The 21,779-nt window shown below is 39.5% G+C and overlaps 1 protein-coding gene across 1 annotated transcript in view; it reads right to left on the bottom strand.

The window, feature by feature from the left end:
- The window catches only part of Adamtsl1 (ADAMTS like 1), a 363,826-nt gene that overhangs the window by 282,696 nt on the left and 59,351 nt on the right, over window positions 1–21,779 (bottom strand). Inside the window, exon 3 of the mRNA XM_051188147.1 lies at window positions 19,995–20,040. Coding sequence (XP_051044104.1) covers window positions 19,995–20,040 — 46 coding nt within the window. The remainder of the gene's footprint in view (window positions 1–19,994; window positions 20,041–21,779) is intronic.

The following is a 21,779-nucleotide window of genomic DNA, read 5'->3' as shown; positions in this document are numbered from 1 at the left end:
TTAAAATATCTGACACTGAATGACAATGGCATCATCCCTCACAGCACTGTGAGAAGCAACCAACCAGCACATCATGCATGAGACCTATGAAAACTGAAAAAGAAGGAAGTAAGTGGGAACTAAGATAAAAGGAAAGAAGAAAAGTTCCAACCAAACAAAAGCTGGAAGTTGGAGTTTCAACAAGCCACGGGCTGCTGCTTGAAACGTCCAAGATCCTGGACTTCTGAAAGAGCTTCATTAAATGCTAATATGTACAAATCAGAAGTCTCAAACACTATTAGAGTTGCAAAAGAGAGGACACAGGCAGAGCTAAATACTGCTACAGAAAGTCTGACCCTCTTCAAACTGTTGTATTTGAAATGGGTCAGACAAATGAGGGGACAAATGAACTCCAAAAAGAAAGGGAAACAGCACGGGTAGATGCTCATGGAGATGTATCATGGGCTGGGTACTGCTCTCCATCTTTGCATATATCAGTGGATGCAACCAATACAGCAGCCCCATGAGATCTATCTCACAGGCAAGGAAACCAAGGAACAGTGTGGCTGAACCAGGAGTGTGATGGCCAAACTCACTATCTCACTCACCCTGCTATTCTAATCCTTTAAACAGACTCAATAGAGACTCAAAATTCCCCACATACAATTCCTAGTTTGTGATTTCAGAAGCAAGGTGTACAAAACCTGAAGTAACAAACAACCCCGACAGAAATCAAATGACCTAAAGAGGACATATTCCAATGCATTCTATCAAAAGCAGAGCTATGGATTCTGTTTCTATTATTGTAATAGAGACATGAATTTTAAAGAATGTAATACAATTCTCTAGGAGTCACTATATTTAATATACGAATATTAAATAAACAAAATTATCATCAACAGTTGTAGGGCTATCAGTTTTCTGTTGCTGTCATAACAAATTGTCATGAACTTAGGTGCTTAAAACAATATAATTTTATGTACGACTTTGTCATCTTGTAGAAGGGTGGCAACAGTGTGGTTCATAAGCTCTTTAGTTTCACAAAGCCAAAGTCAAGGTAGACAGAAGCCCCTCTTTCATTGCTGGCCACTTGCTGGTGGTCTTGACAGCTCAAGAAGCCTCCTCATGGTTCTTTCTTCTATCCCAGAGCTGGGAATAGTGCAGGGATGCTCCATGAGCTTTGAGTCTGGTTCTTTTGTGACTCTAGCCAGGGGAACTTTGTTTTACCCTGATCTGTGTAATGCAGGCTATCTTCCTGTCTTAGGGTTTATCATCTACAGCCTAGGACTTCAGCATCTTTGGAGGCCTACTCACACTGACTGTGGCCATCAGGCTGTTTTAGCTGATTCTGAAGGTCCAGATTGTCCTCCAAAGGCTCTGGTCTAATGCAGCACTGCACTTCTAGTCTGAGGGCTTTGTCTCTCTCTTTCTTAATTTCTTCTGGAATATTCTGTCATTCCCTATATTTTCTTTGAAAACTATTGGAAATATGTTGGAACTAACTTGTTTCTAAAGTCTCTTAAGGACTTTCTACAGTAAAATTTCTGCACTAATTTATTATATTTTGAGCAAAGTTTTTAATTATTACAATCAATTTTCTTCTTTGTTTCAGATCTAGAATTTATCCCATCTATGGAGAGTTTAATTTTGATTGCTATATTCTTCTATTGTAAATTTCTAATATTTTTGTTTTTTATCTGTTTGTCAAACCTCATTTCTACTTTTCCCACCAATTTCATTTTCATAGTTGCTACTTAGTCAATTATTCTATTTCTGGTGGTAAAGTCCTACATAGTTGTCACAAACATTGAATTAGCAAATACTTGAATTCATTACTTCTAGAAGAATTTTGTATTTGAGCTTGTATTCATTACACTTTGAGTCAACTTATCAAAGGATAACTTTGTTTATATATCTATTTGAGGACACCACATTTAATAGATATTGTTGACTCACTAACATTGAATTCATGCTCAACAGTACTAGAGCTTATGACTCAAGGAATCTCATCTAACAACTATGTCCTCTCTGAGATACATCATAGCCTTCTTGAGTCATTTTAAACAGCAAAACCACTCACGCAAAAACACAAAAATAAATGGGAAAAACGTGACACTAGCACACACAGAACTACTTTAATAGTGTGAGAGCTTACTCAAGTAGGCAATGTCACTTTGTTTGACCCAAAATGGGAATGCAAGCTCAGATTTTTCTCTGCCCTTCCCTTGTCCATGAATGATCACAAAAGCACACCACAAATACTTACACGGGGACAGCAAACACATTTTATCTAGTAGGCAAATTTACAATGACCTGAACTCACGAATAAATCAATTTTGATGTGTTTGTCAAACAGTTTCACACTTTTATCTGGAGTTAATATTCATTTTTTTTTTTTTTTTGGCCTTTCTTGGTATTGTGTTTCTTTCATGTGCTTTGGAAGTTTTATTAGAAGACTCAGAAAGTTCTTTCCCCTGTCCTAACAATTTTATGATTATCTCCATGTGATTTACACATCTCTCCATCCAGAGACGGAGACTATACTGGAATTGAGGATTAGTGCCAAAATAAGGAAACTCTAGCTCTGGAGTCACAATGTGGCTTGAAGAGATTCAGTTCATGATGATACCTACATTCCCCAGCCTTCCTTAGACAATGCCTTCCTCCCAAGCAGTACCTTTTTTCTAACCAAGTATCCTGTCCAAGTTTCTGACATCAAGCTTCCCCTAGCCTCCTCCTGTGAAGTCATCTGAGCTCTGGTTGTCCTCAGGGGTGAGGGTGCTGCTGATCCCAACACATGCCTAGACTTGGAGCTTAAAGCTGTTGCATCCTCACAGCTACACCTTTTCTTTATGATCCATTTGCAGTCTATGGAAATTTTATCAAGTCTTTGAAACTTGCTCTGCCACTCTACTAATTGTTATCAATTTATAAAAATTTGGTATTGTTACTTGTTCAGAAAGGGAAGAATAAACAGAACTGGATTTCTTTCCTTTGTTTTTGCTATTTTTACATAGCTTACCTCATTCTACATTGGGTTTCTAGAATGTTTTTGTTTTTCTTCTCTTTCTTCCTCCAATTTCAAAACATTTGAGAGGAGAAAAGTCCTATATGAACTTCGGCATTTTCATTTTTCCTAGGGCAGTGTCTAGCACATAGCTGATAAAAATCTGTTAAATTGAATTCATGTCAATTGAATTTGATTTAAAAGTAATAGGAGAGAAAGTATGCCTCAGGTCTTTGAAAGAAATGCCTTCTTAATCATTAGGACTATACAAAATACATAAGATGAGCAATTTTTCCCCTAGGGTCTTGGCGAAGCTTCGCAGTCTTCTTAGACAGCCTATCATAACGGGGGCATTTTGAAATGCCACGTGATACAGACAAAGCTCTGCTGCATCAGAAGCCTTAGATGGGATGCTTGTAATTAAGGCAGGTGAAATCAGAGCTGTTCTGGATAAAACAAAGCTGTGTGTCAAGAAACTGGCTGCCTGGGGCTTATGTGGACATGATGCCACAACCCTATATTGATTGAGGAGATTATATGAAGTAGTTTCAAACCTATAGTAATTCAAAAAAATGTTCCAAACATTAATTTTAAGAAAATAATAAAGTCACAAATGATACACTTTGAAATATACACTAAATTGTTTACAATTTAAATGTATTGCTTGAGAAAAGCGGGCTAGAAAAATACTGATGTAAGTGGTAGTGAGTTATCAAGCCTATTGACAATAAAGGAAATGAAATGTTATTAATGCTTTTCCATCCTTCCTCCTCTGATGACTATGTTTCACTCAAAACACTAAATTGTATTGAGAACTTGAACCATATACTTTCTAAAAAGCTGTACTTACTACTACTTTTAGCAAGATTATAAGGAAAACGTAGCAAGACATAAAAACAAAAGAAAACAAACCTCTCATAAAAGTCATAACTTCTGTAAATAAATAGGGTGTTTAAAATGCAAAGAAAAAAGCATACAAAAATCAAAGTTCCTAGAATAAAGAATTGCAACACGATATAAAAGCTAGTTCATTCATTAAACAATGGCCCCACTCACAATGCTTAGCACAAAGGCTTGTGGGAGATCTCTCAAAGCAAAATCCCTGAGCAATGCTATTGTTTGACCTTCAACATATCTTGGTGTTAATCAAAAGATTTGCTGTTGCTTACCATTTTTAGGCTCATGGAAACCAGCCTGAACACAAGCAAGTATCTGCAAGTTAGCAGCCTATGCATGGCAGCTTGTTTGGTTTCATTCCACAGGGCGCTCTGCCAAGGGATGAACAGCAGTAGTCATTTCTCTCTAAATCACTGTCAAGCCCCTGCTTCAGGCTGCTCTTTGGTTCACCAAAGGCCAGGACACATCCTATAGAATCCAGAAACTAGGGCTTGGGAAAGGCGACTCTGAAGAGTACTGACTTACACATTTATATCTTCTTGACAGGCAGAGGGGCTCCCAGGGAAGGGAACTGGGGGTGTTTTCAGCTAGGATGCTTGGATTTGCTCTTCCTTCTGTATTTAATTTGTGCATGTAAAGTTTGAAGCAGTGCATATGCTTTTAACCTGGTGGAATTGTAATTGCCACGATAAACTTGAATATCTCTTTTCTTAAAAAAAAAAAAAAAAAGAGCATATGCTGTTTAAAAATGCTTGGCTTTTAAAAGCCTCTTCTATTTCAGTTTTGTTCTTTGCTAAATGAGAGTTAGCCCACACCATCTCATGCTTGTCTTGTGGTGTTAAGAGAACAAGCTTTGATATTTATGGCCCTGCGTGAGCTATTTTTCTTTAAATGTTCCAATTCCTTTATTGATAAAACTGAGGCATTACCCAGTTTTTAGAAGTTGTGAGAACTAGACAAGCTAGTCAGTGAAAAGTCATTAGACACCATGACTAACATATGATAGATATGAAAAGTATCTGTGTTACTTTCTTCTCATATTCTACATCTATGACTTTGACCCTGGGGTATATGATTAGTTTTTATATGTCACTTCAGGGAAGAGTGGCATCACATATATTAGCTATCATCATCTTGTCTTGGTCTTCTGGCTAAGATGAAGAGAGAAGCCATTGCTATTTGTGTAAGGTTATGAAACTAGCTAGCACATAGGACACATGAGCTTCCCTCAATCTGATGATGTGTTCTAAATTTGTAAAATGATGGATTCATCCTTGAATTATATTCATCAGTTATAGAAGCTTAACTGATGAAGATCTTAATCTAAATAAGTCCTTCAGCTAGCATGGAACTATTACTAATGAGAGGCACACTGGCTAAAGATCTATGTGAACATTCAACTTAGGGTATCGCATCTGGAGACACTGATGGAAGCAAACACTGGGATTGACTGAGTAGACATTTCTGATCATATGCAAAGTCATAGGACAGTAGATGCTTGACACGAACTGTCAATCCACATGAAAGCAACACAGCACTTTGGTTTCTTCTTGGTCAGCATCACAGGAGTGAGAGGGTAGACATAGTTCTACAGTCTAGAAAAGCCAGCTCATAGTGCTCAAAAGCCATTCTTAACCATTGTCAACATTCCATTGACAGTCTCTGTGAGATGCTGCTTAATAGAAATCAAGTATTATCAATTTAGGAGAAAATATACCAGAAGCCAGTTGTTTGAATATTTTCTCCTTTATATCTTCTGTAACTATTTGGAGTTCTTCATACACCTTGAGTTAAATATAGGAATCTAACTGTCCCTTAGGGGATTTGGTTATTCTGGAAGAAAAGGACAGTTTTCATGAATGTTAATAATGCTGATAGGACTCTCTTGGTTTCTGTTTCACTGGTTTCTAACCTCTCTAAGACTGCCATTTACCTCATCTTTGCCAGGCAAATGTCAAAAATCAAAACAAAACCCCAAATTTGCCGAGTACCATTCACACACATTTGCAAGACTGCACTCACTCTGTAAAGGAATATTACAAAGTTAGCATAGCCATTGTTCTTGCTTTATGACTTAGGAGACTGAGGCTACAAGAAGTTAGAGAGGTTTTACCCCAAACACAGTGTTTGTACCAAGTCTTGAGTTCTTTCCACAGAGCAGTGTTTACACCATACCTCTCCTGGGAGAGGTCAGGTTTGAGGGAAGGGATACAAAATTGAGAACACATGAAGGAGAAAGGGAAAGTGGGGAATTAGGAGTCCAATAAAGATATGTCAAAAAAGCATTAAGAAAGAAAGTAAATGTGGGGAGCAGTCAGGAGAAGGCTGAGCAGAGAAGAAAAGCAGAAAGTGCAGCCCATGGACATGGGGGACACCCCATACACTTGGCTAGTCGCCCAGCCACGAGCACAGCAGAGAGACCTACAGTCACAGGAAAGAATCTGTGAACCATTAAAAATTGTTTATTTCTTTATGCCACAAATGATAAAACAGTCATAAAATGCAACGGTTGTTTTCCCAGAGTAATTGCTGTGAATATTTTCAGCCCTTATTCTAAATGCTCAGTGTTTAACGAGTATAAAAGAAATGATGTGTTTTGAACCAAAATCAACCTCCAGTTGTCACACAGCATGCTGTGTACACACAGTGATTAATTTACTCACAAGATCTTCAAAGCTTACTTAGTACTGATGCTATCACAGGTTGGACAGGGGCTCTCTCCTCCAAAATACAAAAGTCACTCATCATTTTTCTCTTGTGAAAAAGTGTTTGCCTTTGTTATCTGATTCCATCATAAATAACACTAATGTAGTAATAATAATAATTAATGCCAGGGGCCCAGCCCAATGAAAGGGAACATTGTTGAAAATATTATCCCTTAAGACATCAGTTTCTTCCCAATGCCCAGTAGGGGAAAGGCACACAGAAACCCAACGTAATTTAACTAGTTTATTCACCGTCTCACACTAACCCTGGCTTTGTGGTAAGGTAGACTTCATATGGTAGATACTAATTGATCCCTTGGATACCATTGTGAGTCTATGTGACAATTCTAACCCCATGGTTTTCTAGCCAAGAACAGCCAACCAGCATGGCTGCCAAACACCTAACTGCTTAGCCTAAGAAGCAGGCATTGGGTTAAAAGAAAGCAGCTATGTACATCTGCACCGCAGCCAGCAATGAGGTCTGGTACTCTTAATCCACAATACCTGGCCACTGTCTTTTGCAAAACAATGACACGTTCTCCATGCTGCTAGAGAAAGCTGAGCTTCAGAGGCTCAGAATCATCTAATAATTTACCTTTTAAAAATCTCCATCCTGAGTGAGGTAACCCAGTCACAAAAAGACAAACACTATATGTACTCATTCATATATAGATTTTTAGACAAAGAGCAAAGGATCACCAGTCTACAATCCACACCACCAGAAAAGCTAGTAAACAAGGAGGTACCTAAGAGAGACATACATGGTCCCCTAGAAAAGTGGAAAAGGATAAAATCTCCCAAGCAAATTGGGAGCATGGTGGGAGGGGAGAGGGAGTTAAGAGAAAGAGAAGGGGAGGGCAGAGGAGGGCATGAAGGAGCAGGTAAATTGAGTCAGGGAAAGAATAGAGGAGAACAAGAAAAGAAATACCATAATAGAGGGAGCCATTATAGGTTTACAGAGAAATTTGACATTAGGGAAATGTCCAGAGATCTATAAGGATGACCCCAACTAACAATCTAAGCAACAGTGGAGAGGCTACCTTAAATGCCTTTCCCTGATGAGGTTGATTTATACCTTATGTGCCATCCTAGAGCCTTCTTCTAGTAGATGATGGAAGCAAAAGCAGACACAGCTAAGCACTGAGCCAAACTCCTGGAATCCAGTTACAGAGAAGGAGGAATAATGAGCAAAAGGGTCAAGACAAGGCTGTAGAAACCCATAGAAACAGCTGGCATGAACAAGGGGGAGCTCATGCACCTCAGTCTGACAGCTGGGAAACCATAGAACCAACACAGATTCCCTGAATGTGGGTGTTAGTTAGGAGGACTAGGCAGTTTATGGGGCCTCTGGTAGTGGATCAGTATTTATCTCTATTATACGAATGGACTTTGGGAACCCATTCCACATAAAGGGATACTCCCTCAGCCTAGACACATGGGGGAGGCCCTAGGCTTTGAAGACTCCTCATGGAAGGCTTTGCCCTCCCTGGGGAGCAGGAAGGGGATGGTATGGGAGTTGGTGGGGGGAACAGGGGAGGACAGAAGGGTGCAGGAACTGGGATTGACATGTTCCGCTATCAGAGTGCTGGCCCAGCATGTATGAAGGAGACCCTGGGCTGATCCACAGAATGACATAATCTGAGTACCCTGGCATATGCCTATAACCTCAACACTTGAGAGATAGAAACAGGAAGATCAAAAACTCAGTCTTTTATAGGCACCAGGATGGCCGAGTGGTTAAGATGTTAGACTTAAGAATTCAGTCTTCCGTGGCTACATAGAAAGTAGGATGCCAGCCTGGGTTATGTGACATGTCTAAAGCTCAAAATCATAAGAAGTAAAAATGTCTCCTTAGAAGAGTATTTTTGTAAGAAGATGGGAGGGTATTGAAGAAAAGTAGTGTTGCAATAGCAAGTGCCATAAGCCAAGAAGTATAAACGCTGGAAATTCATTCATATATAACTCTGGAGACTGGAAGTCCATGTTCAAGGTACCTGGAGTGATTTACCTCGGACACCTCTCTTCTGGGCTCTCTCTCTCTCTTTCTCTCTCTCTCCTCCCCCCCCCCACTCTCTCCTTCTGTCTGTGTGTGTATTTGCACATCCTGACCTCCTTACTGGCCATACTATATTGGCACCCAACCTAATGCCTATGTAACTGAATTGCCCCTATAAAGACACCATCATCGGTTATACTTGTATTCTGAGCTCCTGGGTTGTTGAGACTTCAAAGCATAACTAATAGGGTACAAGTGAAGCCACCTCATGTGAGGCAAGGGTGAAGAGGTAACACTGTTTAGACCAGCACCACACTATAGGTATTGCCTCTGTGTTCCTCAAAATAACACATGACTTGAGACTTTTATTTTAATGGTTCAAAAGCAAATATAAAACTTATTGAGCAACTTAAAATCCTTCCCCTCAAATTCTCTTTATTTTTTGATTGAGATTATACTACTGACAGAAACTGTACATTTCTCTTTCTAAAAACTTAGAAACACCATAAAGAATGAGAAATACAAGCGAGTCTCATTTACCCATTCAGTCCCTCATTATCTGATGTTAAGTAATCTCTGCAATCAGTTTGCTGCAAAGCCTTCAAGGCCTGGCATGCATGCCATACATCTAGGCACAGTCCACTTTAGGGGTCTTAAAGCTATGTCACTCTAGCTATTGCTGTATACTTGGGTTTTCCAAACTTAGAAGAACTTTAAAGGTTTGTGCATATAGTGCCAACTTATTATTTTTTTTAGGTTTTATTTATTTATTTTTTCTTATTTTACATATCAATCCCAGTTCCCTCTCCCTCCATCCTTTCCTCCCTCCTTCCCATTCCCCCCACCCTCCCATCCTATCCCCCCTAATCCATAGGAGGGTGTTACCTTCCAGGAGGGGCCAACAAAAGAGAAAGAGACCATAAAAGAGGGAGCCATTATAGTTTTGAAGAGAAAACTGACTCTAGAGAAATGTTCAGAGACCTACAAGAGTGAGCCCAACTAACAATTTGAACAACAGTGGAAAGGCTACCATAAATGTTCTTCCCTGATAATGAGGTTGATGACTAACTTATCCGCCAACTTATCCTTTTAAGTGGCTATATAGTATCCCAGTATTGGGATCAACATATTCCTTGTTTTAGCTGATTTGCTTCTATTTGTTTCCATTTTAAAACTACCACAAATATTGTATTTATGTTCTCCTTTGTATGTTTATAAATAAGGTGTTTTGACAGGTGAAAAAATGGCGATTTGAGAAGATTAATAAATTTGTATCAAGCACAGAACCAGTAGAGGCAATGCTCCAACTCAGAAAAACTCTGCTCTCCCAGTGATTCGGGGTGTTGTCGGCCTTCAGTGTTCCTGGAACACAACAGTGAAGGAAAGATCTTTATGTCTCCCCTGCTTCCCTGACCCATATACCTAAGCCCCTTCCGAGACTCCCCAAGTACAAAGTGCATTTGGAGCTGCAGGGAAGGAGAACCTGGGCCCAGATTTCCTCTAGAACTAGGCTTCACAACCTTCCTAGTGCTGTGACACTTTAATACCCCCATGTTACTGTGACCCCCCAACCATGAAATAATTTCATTGCTACTTCATAACTGTAATTTTGCTACTGTTATGAATCAAAATGTAGGTATACAAAACCCCCAAAGGAGTCAGGACCCACAGGTTGAGAGCCTTTGCCTAAACCTACCTGAAGAGGACATGTCCTAGCCGACTTATAGTAATTTCAGAGATGATATCAGCATGAGGGGATTTTCCTGGTGTAGCTGCCCAGGAAAGGCATAAAGAATGGATGGGCCTTGTGAGGGGCACATTTCTTTGGTCCATGCTGGTGAGAGTGTGTGAGTCACAGGGAGAAACAGCCAGGATGCTGAGGGTAACCTTGGAAGCTACTCTGGTAGGTGGAGATCTTGATCATTTATTAGGAAGAAACCAACATTCTTTCCCTCAGAACTTCCTTCCCACTTAAGAGACTTTGTACTTGAGGTTAAGAAATCCCTCCATGCCTTCTATATATTTTGCCTGAGAGGGGCTGGCTTGCAGCCTGGGAGAGGAGAAACTCAGAGTGGGTGGTTAGCGAGGTTCGTTTCCTGTCAGCCTCTCTTCCCATCAAAGCCCATGGCCCTGAGTGAGTGGCTAGGAATGCCCCTATAAATAACATGCAGGGCCAGTCCAGGCTTCAGCTCAGATAAATATCTCACCTCTTTCCCCACAATAGGCCTTGTGCTGCACCTCATAATACCACACACCAGGGGCTGAAGCAATCTAGGCCCCTTCGTGCCTTGCCCTTCACACATATTAACTAGTCTCCAATGTCACCTCAGAAAGAACTTCCTGACCACCCACAGCACAGCAGCCTCCTCACCTCCCTTTCCACCTCTCCACCTCTCCACCACACCACCCTGTTTTATTTCTTCACAGCCTTTATTGGGTAAAATTGTCTTCTTTATTGCTTGGAAGTTAACTCTCTGTCTTCACCACCCGACTCAGCTTCATGAGAGACTAAATTGCATCTTTCTCTGCCATTAGCACATTGGGCAGAGAGCCTGCAGCATGGCAGATCTGAGTTGTTAGTGAATCCCATCTCCATTTCTCAAAACCATCCTGTCACTGTAGCTTGAAACGTATTCCCTCTCAACTTTCACATCTCCATGCCTATGACATTTTACTGGGGATGCCATTCATTCATCATGCATGAATTTTTTGCTCACAGCATTACTGACACCCTAGTAATATTTTTTAGGGTACCCATAGGGCAAAAGGAAGAGATACACAAGTTTCATTTATGAAGAGGTAGGTCGAGTATTGATGTCCTAATCACGCAGTACCAATATGAAAGAGAAATACCTATAACCACCAAAAAAAGTATTTTGTTTCCCTCATAATCCCTTTTCTTACTAATGAATTCAAGCACTTGCTGGGAACTATACAGCTTATCTAAGCTTCAATCAGATCAGGCAGTGTGCTTGATAGTTTTGTGTCAACTTGACCCAGGCTGCAGTCATCTGAGAGGAGGGAAACCCAATTGAGAAAATGCTACCTTAAGATCCGGCTGCAGTCAATCCTATAGAGCATTTTCTTAATTAGTGACTGGTGTGGGATCCCAGCCCATTGTGGGTGGGGCCATCCCTGGGCTGGTAGTTCTGGTCCTATAAGAAAGCAGGCTGAGCAAGAAAAGGGGAGCAAGCTAGTAAGCTACACTCCTTCATCATCTCTGCATCAGCTCCTGCCTCCAAGATCCTGATCTGTTTGAGTTTCTTTCCTGAGTTCCTCTGATGATTAACAGTGATGTAGAAGTGTGAGACAAATGAACGTTGTCCCCTCCAAGTTGCACTGGTCATGGTGTTTCATCTCAGCAATAGCAACCCTCAATAAGATAGGCAATGCCAATGTTACTCTTTATCTGGCCTTGGTTACTCATCATTCCTGTTATGAAAGCCAAGAGAACAGTGCTTGTGTAGCTTGTATATTGTTCATTGGGTATCAGGAATTGATGCATTTTCTTTGCATGTTTAAGACAGTTCTTTGAGTCTCCTGCTTCCTGGGTCTGTTTTAGAATTATGGTATTAGTCATAGCACAAGGTACCATGTATCCATGTGGTGAAACAATCAAATGTGGTACTGTTGGGACGTTTTAGCTCCCTTTGCCTACCTCCACATTAAAAGTGCATGTCACACTTTATTCAGCTGTGTATTTGTGACTTTGCCTTCCATAATAGACTCTTATTTCCACAGGGACAGGTTTCCTGTCATTATCCTGATAGCAACAGCTCCTTGGATCTCCAATGCAGAATAAGAGTTGGGCATTTAATAGATAGTGGTGACAAGTATGATTTCATAAGGAGTGGAGTGAGATAAAGCAAGCAAGCAAACAAACCCACAACCCTGTCAAGTAACATCCCATCTTACTTCTAGCTTCCAGAATAAAAATGACAAAGACCACAAAAGGACTGTAAGAAGATGAGGAGAAAGTTAACATATTCCCTACCATAGGGTACCTCAGACAGCACAACTCAGTGACAGACTCTGACTGACTCTCACAGCTGGCTTTAACACATCTGTCCAGGTTGTAGGAGTATGCCACTCTAAAAGATGGTTTCAAAACCAAAACCAAAAAAGGCCTGTATCAGAGCTATCATTCCCCAAGGCTTTTATATATGACTCTAGATATAAAGAAGCATGTGTTATTTGATTTTGTTTTGTGCAAAAGTGTCATGAGAAAAATGGTCATGTGGATCAAGTGAGAATCCCATGTGAATAATAATAACCACATGAATAATAATAATAATAATAATAATAATAATAATAATAACCATGTGAATAATCTTGTGCATCCCGTGATCTCTCACAGCTTCAAAAATGAGAACTGCTAGTTAAATGGATGGTTGAGCTGCAGCAAGTTGAGAACCCCACTCCTACCGTACACATTGGACCTCTTCACTCTGACTCTACTGATGACTGTGCTTGCTTTCACAGTGGCATTACTGACCATTGCACTACCACTGATATCTTTATCAGTCTGCCTCCATATCCAAATCCAGTACAACTTACTTACACTCTACAAGAACTCAAAAGTTTGAGCTGGGAGAGATGTGTGTGGTTATTTGTTTCAACTTTCACATTGTTTGGACGCAGAAACAGATGCTCAAAGGAAGTTATAAACTTGCCAGGGTCACTGTGTTCTCTCCAGCCAGAAGAGTTGACACCTTTGCTGAAAAAAATGCTGTCCACAAGAAATTACACAGCAACAGTGCTGGAGTTCACAGGAGAGAAAGGATGAGGTGAAACCGTTTAGAGTAAGTTCATCTCTAATATATATTCCAAACCTTCCTGCCAGTGCTGTGATGGCTCCATCAACCAAAGGCACTCACCTGTGCTGTTGCAAAGTCTCCTAGCTTTCTACTTTCTTACCATTCTCATAAACCCATAAGTTCAGTTCTGTTCTCCCATGCTTAAGTTTTTCCAGACACTTTGCTTTTGCTTTGTATGAAAATGTAAACACCTGGTAGTGTCTTGCATGATCTAAACCAACTTGGTTTTTCTTGGCCTCAAATACTCTTCAATATTCTTGCCTTTATTCCATAGACTCTAGACACAGTTTTGAAAATACCACAGTCTTTCATTTGCACCTCAAAGCCTTTTAACTATGTATTCAAATGCAGGATATTCTTCATGGAAAGTCCTTTAGCTGATTTCTTCCTGTGAATTACGAGTCATTTCTCAAGTAGGCTTTTCTGATCATCCCAATCAGAAGCATCATCCAACTCTTTGACCTTCTTCATGGCACCGAGCAATCACAACTTAATATGTTTTCTTCCCTTCCTTTTTCCTCCTCCTCTTGAACCCTTGCTTTCTCTTTGTAGTTCCGGAACTATAGAAATCTAATGCCCCATGAATACTAGACAAGCACTCTATCAATGAGCTATACCCATAGACCCATTTTTTCTTTTAAATAATTTGCATGTTTCTAATGTAGTCCTTCATTATAGTAAAAACTTAAAAAGAGTTAGATCTTGTTCATCAATATATCCACTGTGTCTAGAGTCTATGGAGTAAAGGCAAGAATATTGAAGAGTATTGGAAGCCAAGAAAAATAAGTTGGATTTTTTTGGAAGCAGCTAGATCATTCTTCTTGCCAATAAATATTTTGTTTTAAGGGCATTAAAATATTTCAGTGGGGCAATATGATATTAGTAAAGAATTGAAAATAATCAAAAGTTATCATAAGCATCTTAATCTATTAGGTTGGCTATTTTGACCACCATATACTGAATACGAATTCCTTCATAGACTAAGAAAGGTGAGGGATAAAGTCTATAAATAATAAAGCAGTTTTCTAATTATTTGTGGAGTCAATTTTAAATGTCAGGTTAAGCTTGGGGTATTCAAATTTGAGATTCAGTATAAATAGAGAACAAGCTCCAAGACCTTTTGGATTCATTCAGGGACCGAGCATCTCTTTGACCTAAATATTTTTCTTGAATGATTTGCTAGTAACATCTGTTGTTTCTTTTAAATGTTCTGAGTCTTGTCATCCTAGGAGTACCATAGTGCTTTCTTAGAAACAAGCATAAAATTATTAAATGGGCAGTATTGGTGAGCAGTGTCCTTAGGAATTGTGTTAGTTGCTTTTCTGTTGCTGTGACAAAATATTATGACTCAAAGCAACTTACAGAAGGAAGAGTTTACTTTGGCTCATAGTTCCAAAGGAATAAGAGTCTGTCATGGAGGGTGAGGCATGCACAGGCCAAATGCATGGCAGCAGGCACAGAAAGCAGAGATCACATCCCCAGCAATAAACAACAAGTAAAAAAGAGTGAAGTGAGGCAAGGTTCTAAGCTCTAAGAGCCAGCTCTCAGTGATTCCCATCAAAGGTATACCTGTCAATTGTTCTGTAACATCCCCCAAATAGTGGCACCAACTGAGGACCAAATGTTCAAATCTCCAAGCCTATGAGGAACATGTATCCTTTAACCTACCACAGGAATAAAAAGACTCCAGGTTTAGTTAGAGCCTGGACAATGAGAAATAGGGAAACACTGTGGGGACTTTTATGCTTTTGTACTGATACATTTCATTTGCAATTAGCAATCAATCCTTTTAAAAGATTTATTTTTATTTTTACTTATGTACTCATGTGTATATTTATGTATGTGTATGTTCACATATGTAAGGTGCCTACAAGACCAGATGTGGGCATTGGATCCTCTTGAGTTGTACTTAGGAGTGTTTGACATGGGCACTGGGAACTGAACTCCAGTCTTCTGCAAAAGCAGTAAGTGCTCTTAACTGCCGAGCCACTTCTCAAGGCCCTGGCAATCAATTTATTAGTCTTTGTGGTGACTTTTTCTCAGAAATTCATACAAATTGGAATATGTTTTCTACTCTTCATCTTGCTTTGGGGATCTAGATTCTAAAGAAATGTATTTAACAGTTCTGTGAAAATAATAATAATGAGTTGAATTTTTTAAGTCACAGTATTTCAGAAGTGTGTCAGAAAGCAGTCTAGGGAAGAGGTGTGTCCCTGAAAACTGAGCTGAGGGACTCTCAAGTTTCCAAACGCAGCTGAGTTGTCCTAAATATCTCAAGCTGAAACATAGGAGTGTGAGTATGGAAAAGAGCCTTTCTCAGGAGATCTATTTATTTATTTATTGGCACTATTGCTTCTGTTATGCCCAAAATCCAGGAAGAAAAATCCTCCAATCATTTGAAGGCTCTAGGTGCTCATAAAACAATCAGTATCAGTTTGATTCTCCAAGCTGTAAAAATTGGACTTATGTAATGCTGTGAGCTGTAAATGATTTGAGGTCAGCGTCGGGCAGCATCTGCCCATGAAAATACTCAAAATGATAGTGAGGAAGTTATGAAAATTTTGAAGAGCTTTAAGGACAGGACAGGCAGTCCGCTGCTCAAGATGCTGACACATCATCTACACACTGCAGCTCAGGCTCTCTCTGCTAGCTTACACACTTAAAAGGGAAGAAGGCAGATAAGTGGGGTCAAACTCAGCTTCTACCTTCCTTCCTTCTTCCCTCCCTCCCTCCCTCCTTCCCTCCCTCTTCCCTCTCTTCCTTTCTTCCTTTATTTATTTTAATTTTTTTGAGACAGGGCTTCTCTGTGTAACAGTGCTGGCTGTTCTGCAATTCACTTTGAAGACCAGGCTGATCTCAAACTCACAGAGATTACCCTGCCTCTGCCTCCCAAGTGCTGAGATTACAGGTATGTGCCACCACAACGTGGCCTGCAGATTATGTCTTAAAAGCAAAACAAAAATACCCCTCCCCCCCAGATCCCAGTTATCCATGTTAGTGCTATCAAGAAGAGGGGACTAGAGAAAACAAATGAGCTTATGTACATTTCCATGAAGCTATATTTTCATGCTACTTCAAGATGTTTTCATTGTGAGCCTAGTCTTTTTTTTTTAACAAGGCCGAGACATCCAGCTTTCCAGTCCTTTTCATATCATTTATCAGACACTGTCCACTCCATTTAAAAATGTAAAATATTTCATTTTTTTTAAACCAACCAACAATTGCACGACGTTTGTATGTGAGGAGTAAAGTATAAACGACAATGATACACACTGTGTTATCTGACATCTTATATCTTAAATAGAAATGAGGATCCAGGTACACAAAGGTTTACATTGAATAATTATGCTTGTTCCTAAGGTCACACCTGGATTCCTGTGTCTTCTCCTCAATCAAGCACTTACAACTCCAAAGAGTACTGATTATACGCTGTGATCTATGCTGTAGCCTTCAGTCACATGCAGTGTCCATGCTTCTGTGTTTCTCTGTATTTCTTCCAAGTCTTCAAGCCCAAGCAATTCTCATCTCCATTAAGACCCACCCCCCTTTGTTGTTGGAAAGTTCTATACTGATTGCTGATCTCCACGCTGGCCAATCACTTCCTCATTTTCCATTTGCATCTTTATTTTCCAAAAATGAAATCTATCACCTTTCTCTTTTGTCAAGATAACTTGATTTGTCACCTGTTCCCCCCTCAGAGAGCTGCGGCTTAGTGTCCAGGACATCCTTACCTCCTTACATCACCATCTGTCTTTGTCGTTTTTTATTATGTGTGGGTGGTGCTGGGAATTGAACCCAGACCCTTACACATGTTAGTTATATATTGTTCTACTTGTAAGCAAGACCACCTCCCCTCTGCACCGAAGTCTCACATATGATGCAAGCAAACAAGCCTCCTCTGTATCCACACGAGGTTTCTTTTGTATATTTTATAGAAATCCTGCTGGTATTTGAATATCTTCTAAAAGCCATAGTAAAATTTAATTGCCATTGTTACAGTATTAAGGGAAACTGTTCTTGTCAAAAAGGATTAGTTCAGCCCATTTGTCCTGACTCATCCAAACTGCTCTTGTCAGATGCTGGGATCCAGCTCCTGGACTCCCCAGTCTTCAGGACCAGGCTCCAAATAAACCTGTAATGCTTATAAACAACCCAGCCTGCAGTATTCTGTGGTGGCAGCAGCACAAAATATACCCATATAAGTAACTTATGCCCATTCATTTCATTTCCTCATTGGTATACTTTTTTCTTCTGCCCTGTTTTTCTTTTATCCCTAAAAACTACAAAAATTGTACCCCTATTGGCCTCCTTTTTCTTTATGCTTTAAACTCCTGACAATATTTTTCTTAAACACATTTTAGATTCTCTCATACTTTCTTCTTTTCTCTCTCACAGTATATTTGGTTTCATATATATATATATATATATATATATATATATATATATATAGAGAGAGAGAGAGAGAGAGAGAGAGAGAGGTAGTCTGGGTGCTAACATCCCAAGAAGTCTCGAAGTTCCTTCCATCATAATTTTATTCTCTACCTAATAGGATGCCTTCATTTTCAAACTTTGTGCTTTCTATTTGGTAGTCCTGCCTTAAGCCTTGACTTTCCCCCTATGTCAGAATCACCTTCTTGTATCATGTACAGTTGGAGCTTGCTAACCAATCTGTCCAATACTCTCGATCAAATTTATTGAGTTTTCCCTCCAAGGTCTCCAACTGTATTATTTATTATTGAAATATTTTATCTTATGTGTATAAATGTTCACCTACATTTACGTCTGCTTACCACATTTGTGTCTGGTGCCTGAAGAGGGAAGAAGAGGGCATATGTCTCCTGGGATTAGAGTTGCAGACAGTTATGAACTACCATGTGGGTGCTGGAAACTAAACTCAGGTCCTCTGGAAGAGCAACCAGTGCTGTTAACTGCTGAGCATCTCTCCAGTCCCCAAAATGTATTATTTCTGATACTGGTTCTCATCATTCACTTAGCATTCTGAGTACTCATTTCATGTTCAGCAAATATCCATTGTGAGCTTAATATGTGTTCCTTAACAGTTCTAGTTCCTAGGAACAACAAATTAAAAAAATAATAATGGGGTTCTTTCTTTTGTGGAGTGTGTAGAGACACACAATGAAAGTAACCCAGTAGATTGAATTTTAGTAGAGAGAAGTTGTGTAAAGAAAGTTAGGTAATGCCTGGTGTAGTGTTGCTTAATCTCATCACTTGCAAGGCAGAAGCAGGTGGATCTCTGTGAGCTTCATATTAGCTTGGTCTGCACAGCAAGTTGCAGGCCAGTCATGGCTACATAATGAAACCCTGTTTCAAAAGTAACCAAATGAATGACTAAACGAACACATAGATAAAAGGTGACTGAAAACTACTGTTGTGAAGAGTGGAGCTGAGTGGTAGGACAGTCACATGAGGAAGGATGGTCCAGGAGGCCACTCTGAAGGAGAGACATGTCAACTGAGTCTAAGCACACAAGTGCCAATTGAGCCAACAATGAGAAAGAGTTTCCTGAACAAAGGCATTAGGGAGTGCAGTGTTCTCAGGGTGTGCTTACCTCTCTGCTTCCTTTACTCTAGCTTCACCCTAGCTTCAGATGCTCGTCCATTCCCGCCTGCTCAAGCACAGTGGCCTTAGTTTTTATCCCTTTAGGATGAACTTCCTCCAGGGCTAAGCCCTTGCAAACTCTGTCTCCCATGTTGTCCATGATCCAGTGTGACTCAGCTATTACTACACAGCTTCTTTCCGAATGTGAGACTCTTGCAATGCACCTTCTTCACCTCAGAGACCCCAGTGTCCACAGGACCCACAAACTTGGAAGCTAATATTCAAAGCTCTTTGTGATATGATCTTAAAACTCCCTTTAACTTTTCCTGCATGATGGTGGGAGTAAGCTACTGAAATGATTTCAAGGTACACCCTTAAACACTTCTGTCTCCAAAGAGGCCCTAAGTCCTCACTTGGTTGGAGTAGTTGTCATCTCCTTACACACAGCATGGGTCAGTCATACCTCTTCAAGTTCTATCTCACTCCATCTTTTCCTTTAAGACCCTCAGAATTCTCTGTTGTCATCTCCAAACAACTTTATTCCTATTTGGCATTTGTCACATCTGTTCAGGAATGAGGCTATGTGTCCATCCATCTCCCTCTCTCCACCCAGTACTCTGTTGCAGTTACCATATGTTCTTTATCCCTATGCTAGCACAGTGCCTCACACGTAGCCGGCATTAAGTATTTGCTGGACAGATGAAGGCATTCAGCAAACCTGAATCTGATTAACTAATATTTATTTCATGATACTCCAAGTGTTTTCCTTTTTATCATTCCTCTGCCTCATTTCTCATGAGAGCTATGTGTGAGAAAACAGAGCAGGAAGAAAACGCACTTTGTTTTGAAATAGTCTAGTTAGTTTTAATCTGGTTGAGTGACTAAAAGTTTATATTGAGGAACATTAGAAACGACTGGCTAATCAGAATACCATGCAATAAATAACTGTTTGTGAACTACTAATTGATTGGCTTTCCACTCAGGATCCATAAAATTTCTTAACGTATCTCACAACCGAAGAAGCTCACACTTACCACATTGCTGCATGTTCTATATCGAATATTTCTTCCTTCACAGCTCCTAGGTTACAAAAAGAAAAAAAAACTAATGTTTATTATTACCTATAAAAGGCTCAAAGTTTGGACCAATTTCCTCTTACAATTTATTCTTAATACTAAGTTTTTTTTTCCTTCTAAATAGATCCTTTAAGTTAATACCATTAAACAATGAATTGAACAGATCTAAAATGTTGGAAGTATACCTTGATTTCTCTATACAAGTTGAAATTAAGCATTCGTTTTCCTTTAAAATTTTCAGAGCTGAAGATGATATAGTCAGTATTTCAGCATGGATTAAAACAGAAAGTGCATCAGCAGACCCCATTCTCAGAGGAAAAGGGATTGGCAGCTGTGACTGCTGAGGGAGGGAGAAGTGGTTTTCTTCATGGGTGTTGCCTTTAATAGATTATTTGTGCTCCAGTATATGACCCTACATTCATGCACATGCAGGCAGAAAATGGGCAGCACTAAACTCAGTGGGTTGTAAAGGGGGGGCATTAAGTTGAGACGAGCATGTAGAGGCAGGTGGTTGGGAATAACGGGAGGTGGGAAGTGGTGGTATACATAATAAATATAAATTATATGTGTGTATAAAGGTCTCAAAATAAATAAAAATATTATATTTAAATAATACATCACTATCACTTCATTTGTTTCCTTCCAAGGCAGAGGAAATCACATCGCATACAAAATTTCATAACCCATTTTGTTCCTCCACTAAAAGATTATTTTAACAAAATTAAAAACATTCATTCATTGTGTGCGTGTGTGCATGCACACATGTGTACGTGTGTGTGTGTGTGTGTGTGTGTGTGTGTAGCCATGATGTGCATATGAGGATCAGAGGACAACTTGCAGGAGTCAGTTCTCTGTTTTCACCATATGGAATCTAGGGATCAAACACAGGTTGTCAGATTTATTGGCAAATACTTTACCCACCTCATCATCTAGCTGGCCCTCCACTTAAATATTTTTTGAAGATTTCCCCTATTGAAATACTTTAAAGATACTGTGTTGACAGCTATATAATATTTCATCAAATGATACAATTTATAAAACCACATTGATCCCTTGCAATTTAAGTAATTTCATAGGATTCCATAAAAGAGAGTACAACAAACTATCTCCATGAACATGTTTTATTCAAGTTTCTGACCATGCCTTTTAAAATAGATAAATTTCTAGAATTACTGAACTAAAGGGAATTAACTTTGGTGAGGCGCTCAAAGATTATTGCCAAATTGCATTCCATAAAGGGTGTGCTATTACATACTCCTACCAGCACTGCATGGGAGTTTCCATTTTACTAAATTCTCATGAACAAAAATAATTGGTTTTTGCTAAAACATCCAGTGATGACAATTCATGAACAACAGTGTGCTCTGCTCTTTTCAAGTAAGCCCACGCTTTTCAGAAAGCAAGACAAATTATATTATGAACTTTCAGAGAATTATGCTAGTAGTTAACAGGTATGGAGTTCCAGATAAAAATTTAAGTAACATGATTTTCTCAATTTGTTGAGCGATAAGATTTGATCTTATCAAGTATGATAAGATCATTTCATTCATTTTATAGATGAGATGAAGCTTAAAGAGGATTGTCAAAGCCCCACAGATGCTAAGTGGTAGAGTGATCCTGAAACAGGGCAGCTTGGCTTCAGGACTTAAATCTTGCTAACGCTCCCACTTCAGCAACATCTTGAAGCTACTGTTACAGTCTGGGAATGAAGCGACTTTGCTAAAGGTGAAGTAATGAATATGA

Source organism: Phodopus roborovskii, unplaced genomic scaffold, assembly GCF_943737965.1.
Source record: "Phodopus roborovskii unplaced genomic scaffold, PHOROB, whole genome shotgun sequence".
NCBI classification, from domain to species: Eukaryota; Metazoa; Chordata; class Mammalia; order Rodentia; family Cricetidae; genus Phodopus; species Phodopus roborovskii.
This window is presented reverse-complemented; position numbering and strand designations above follow the sequence as displayed.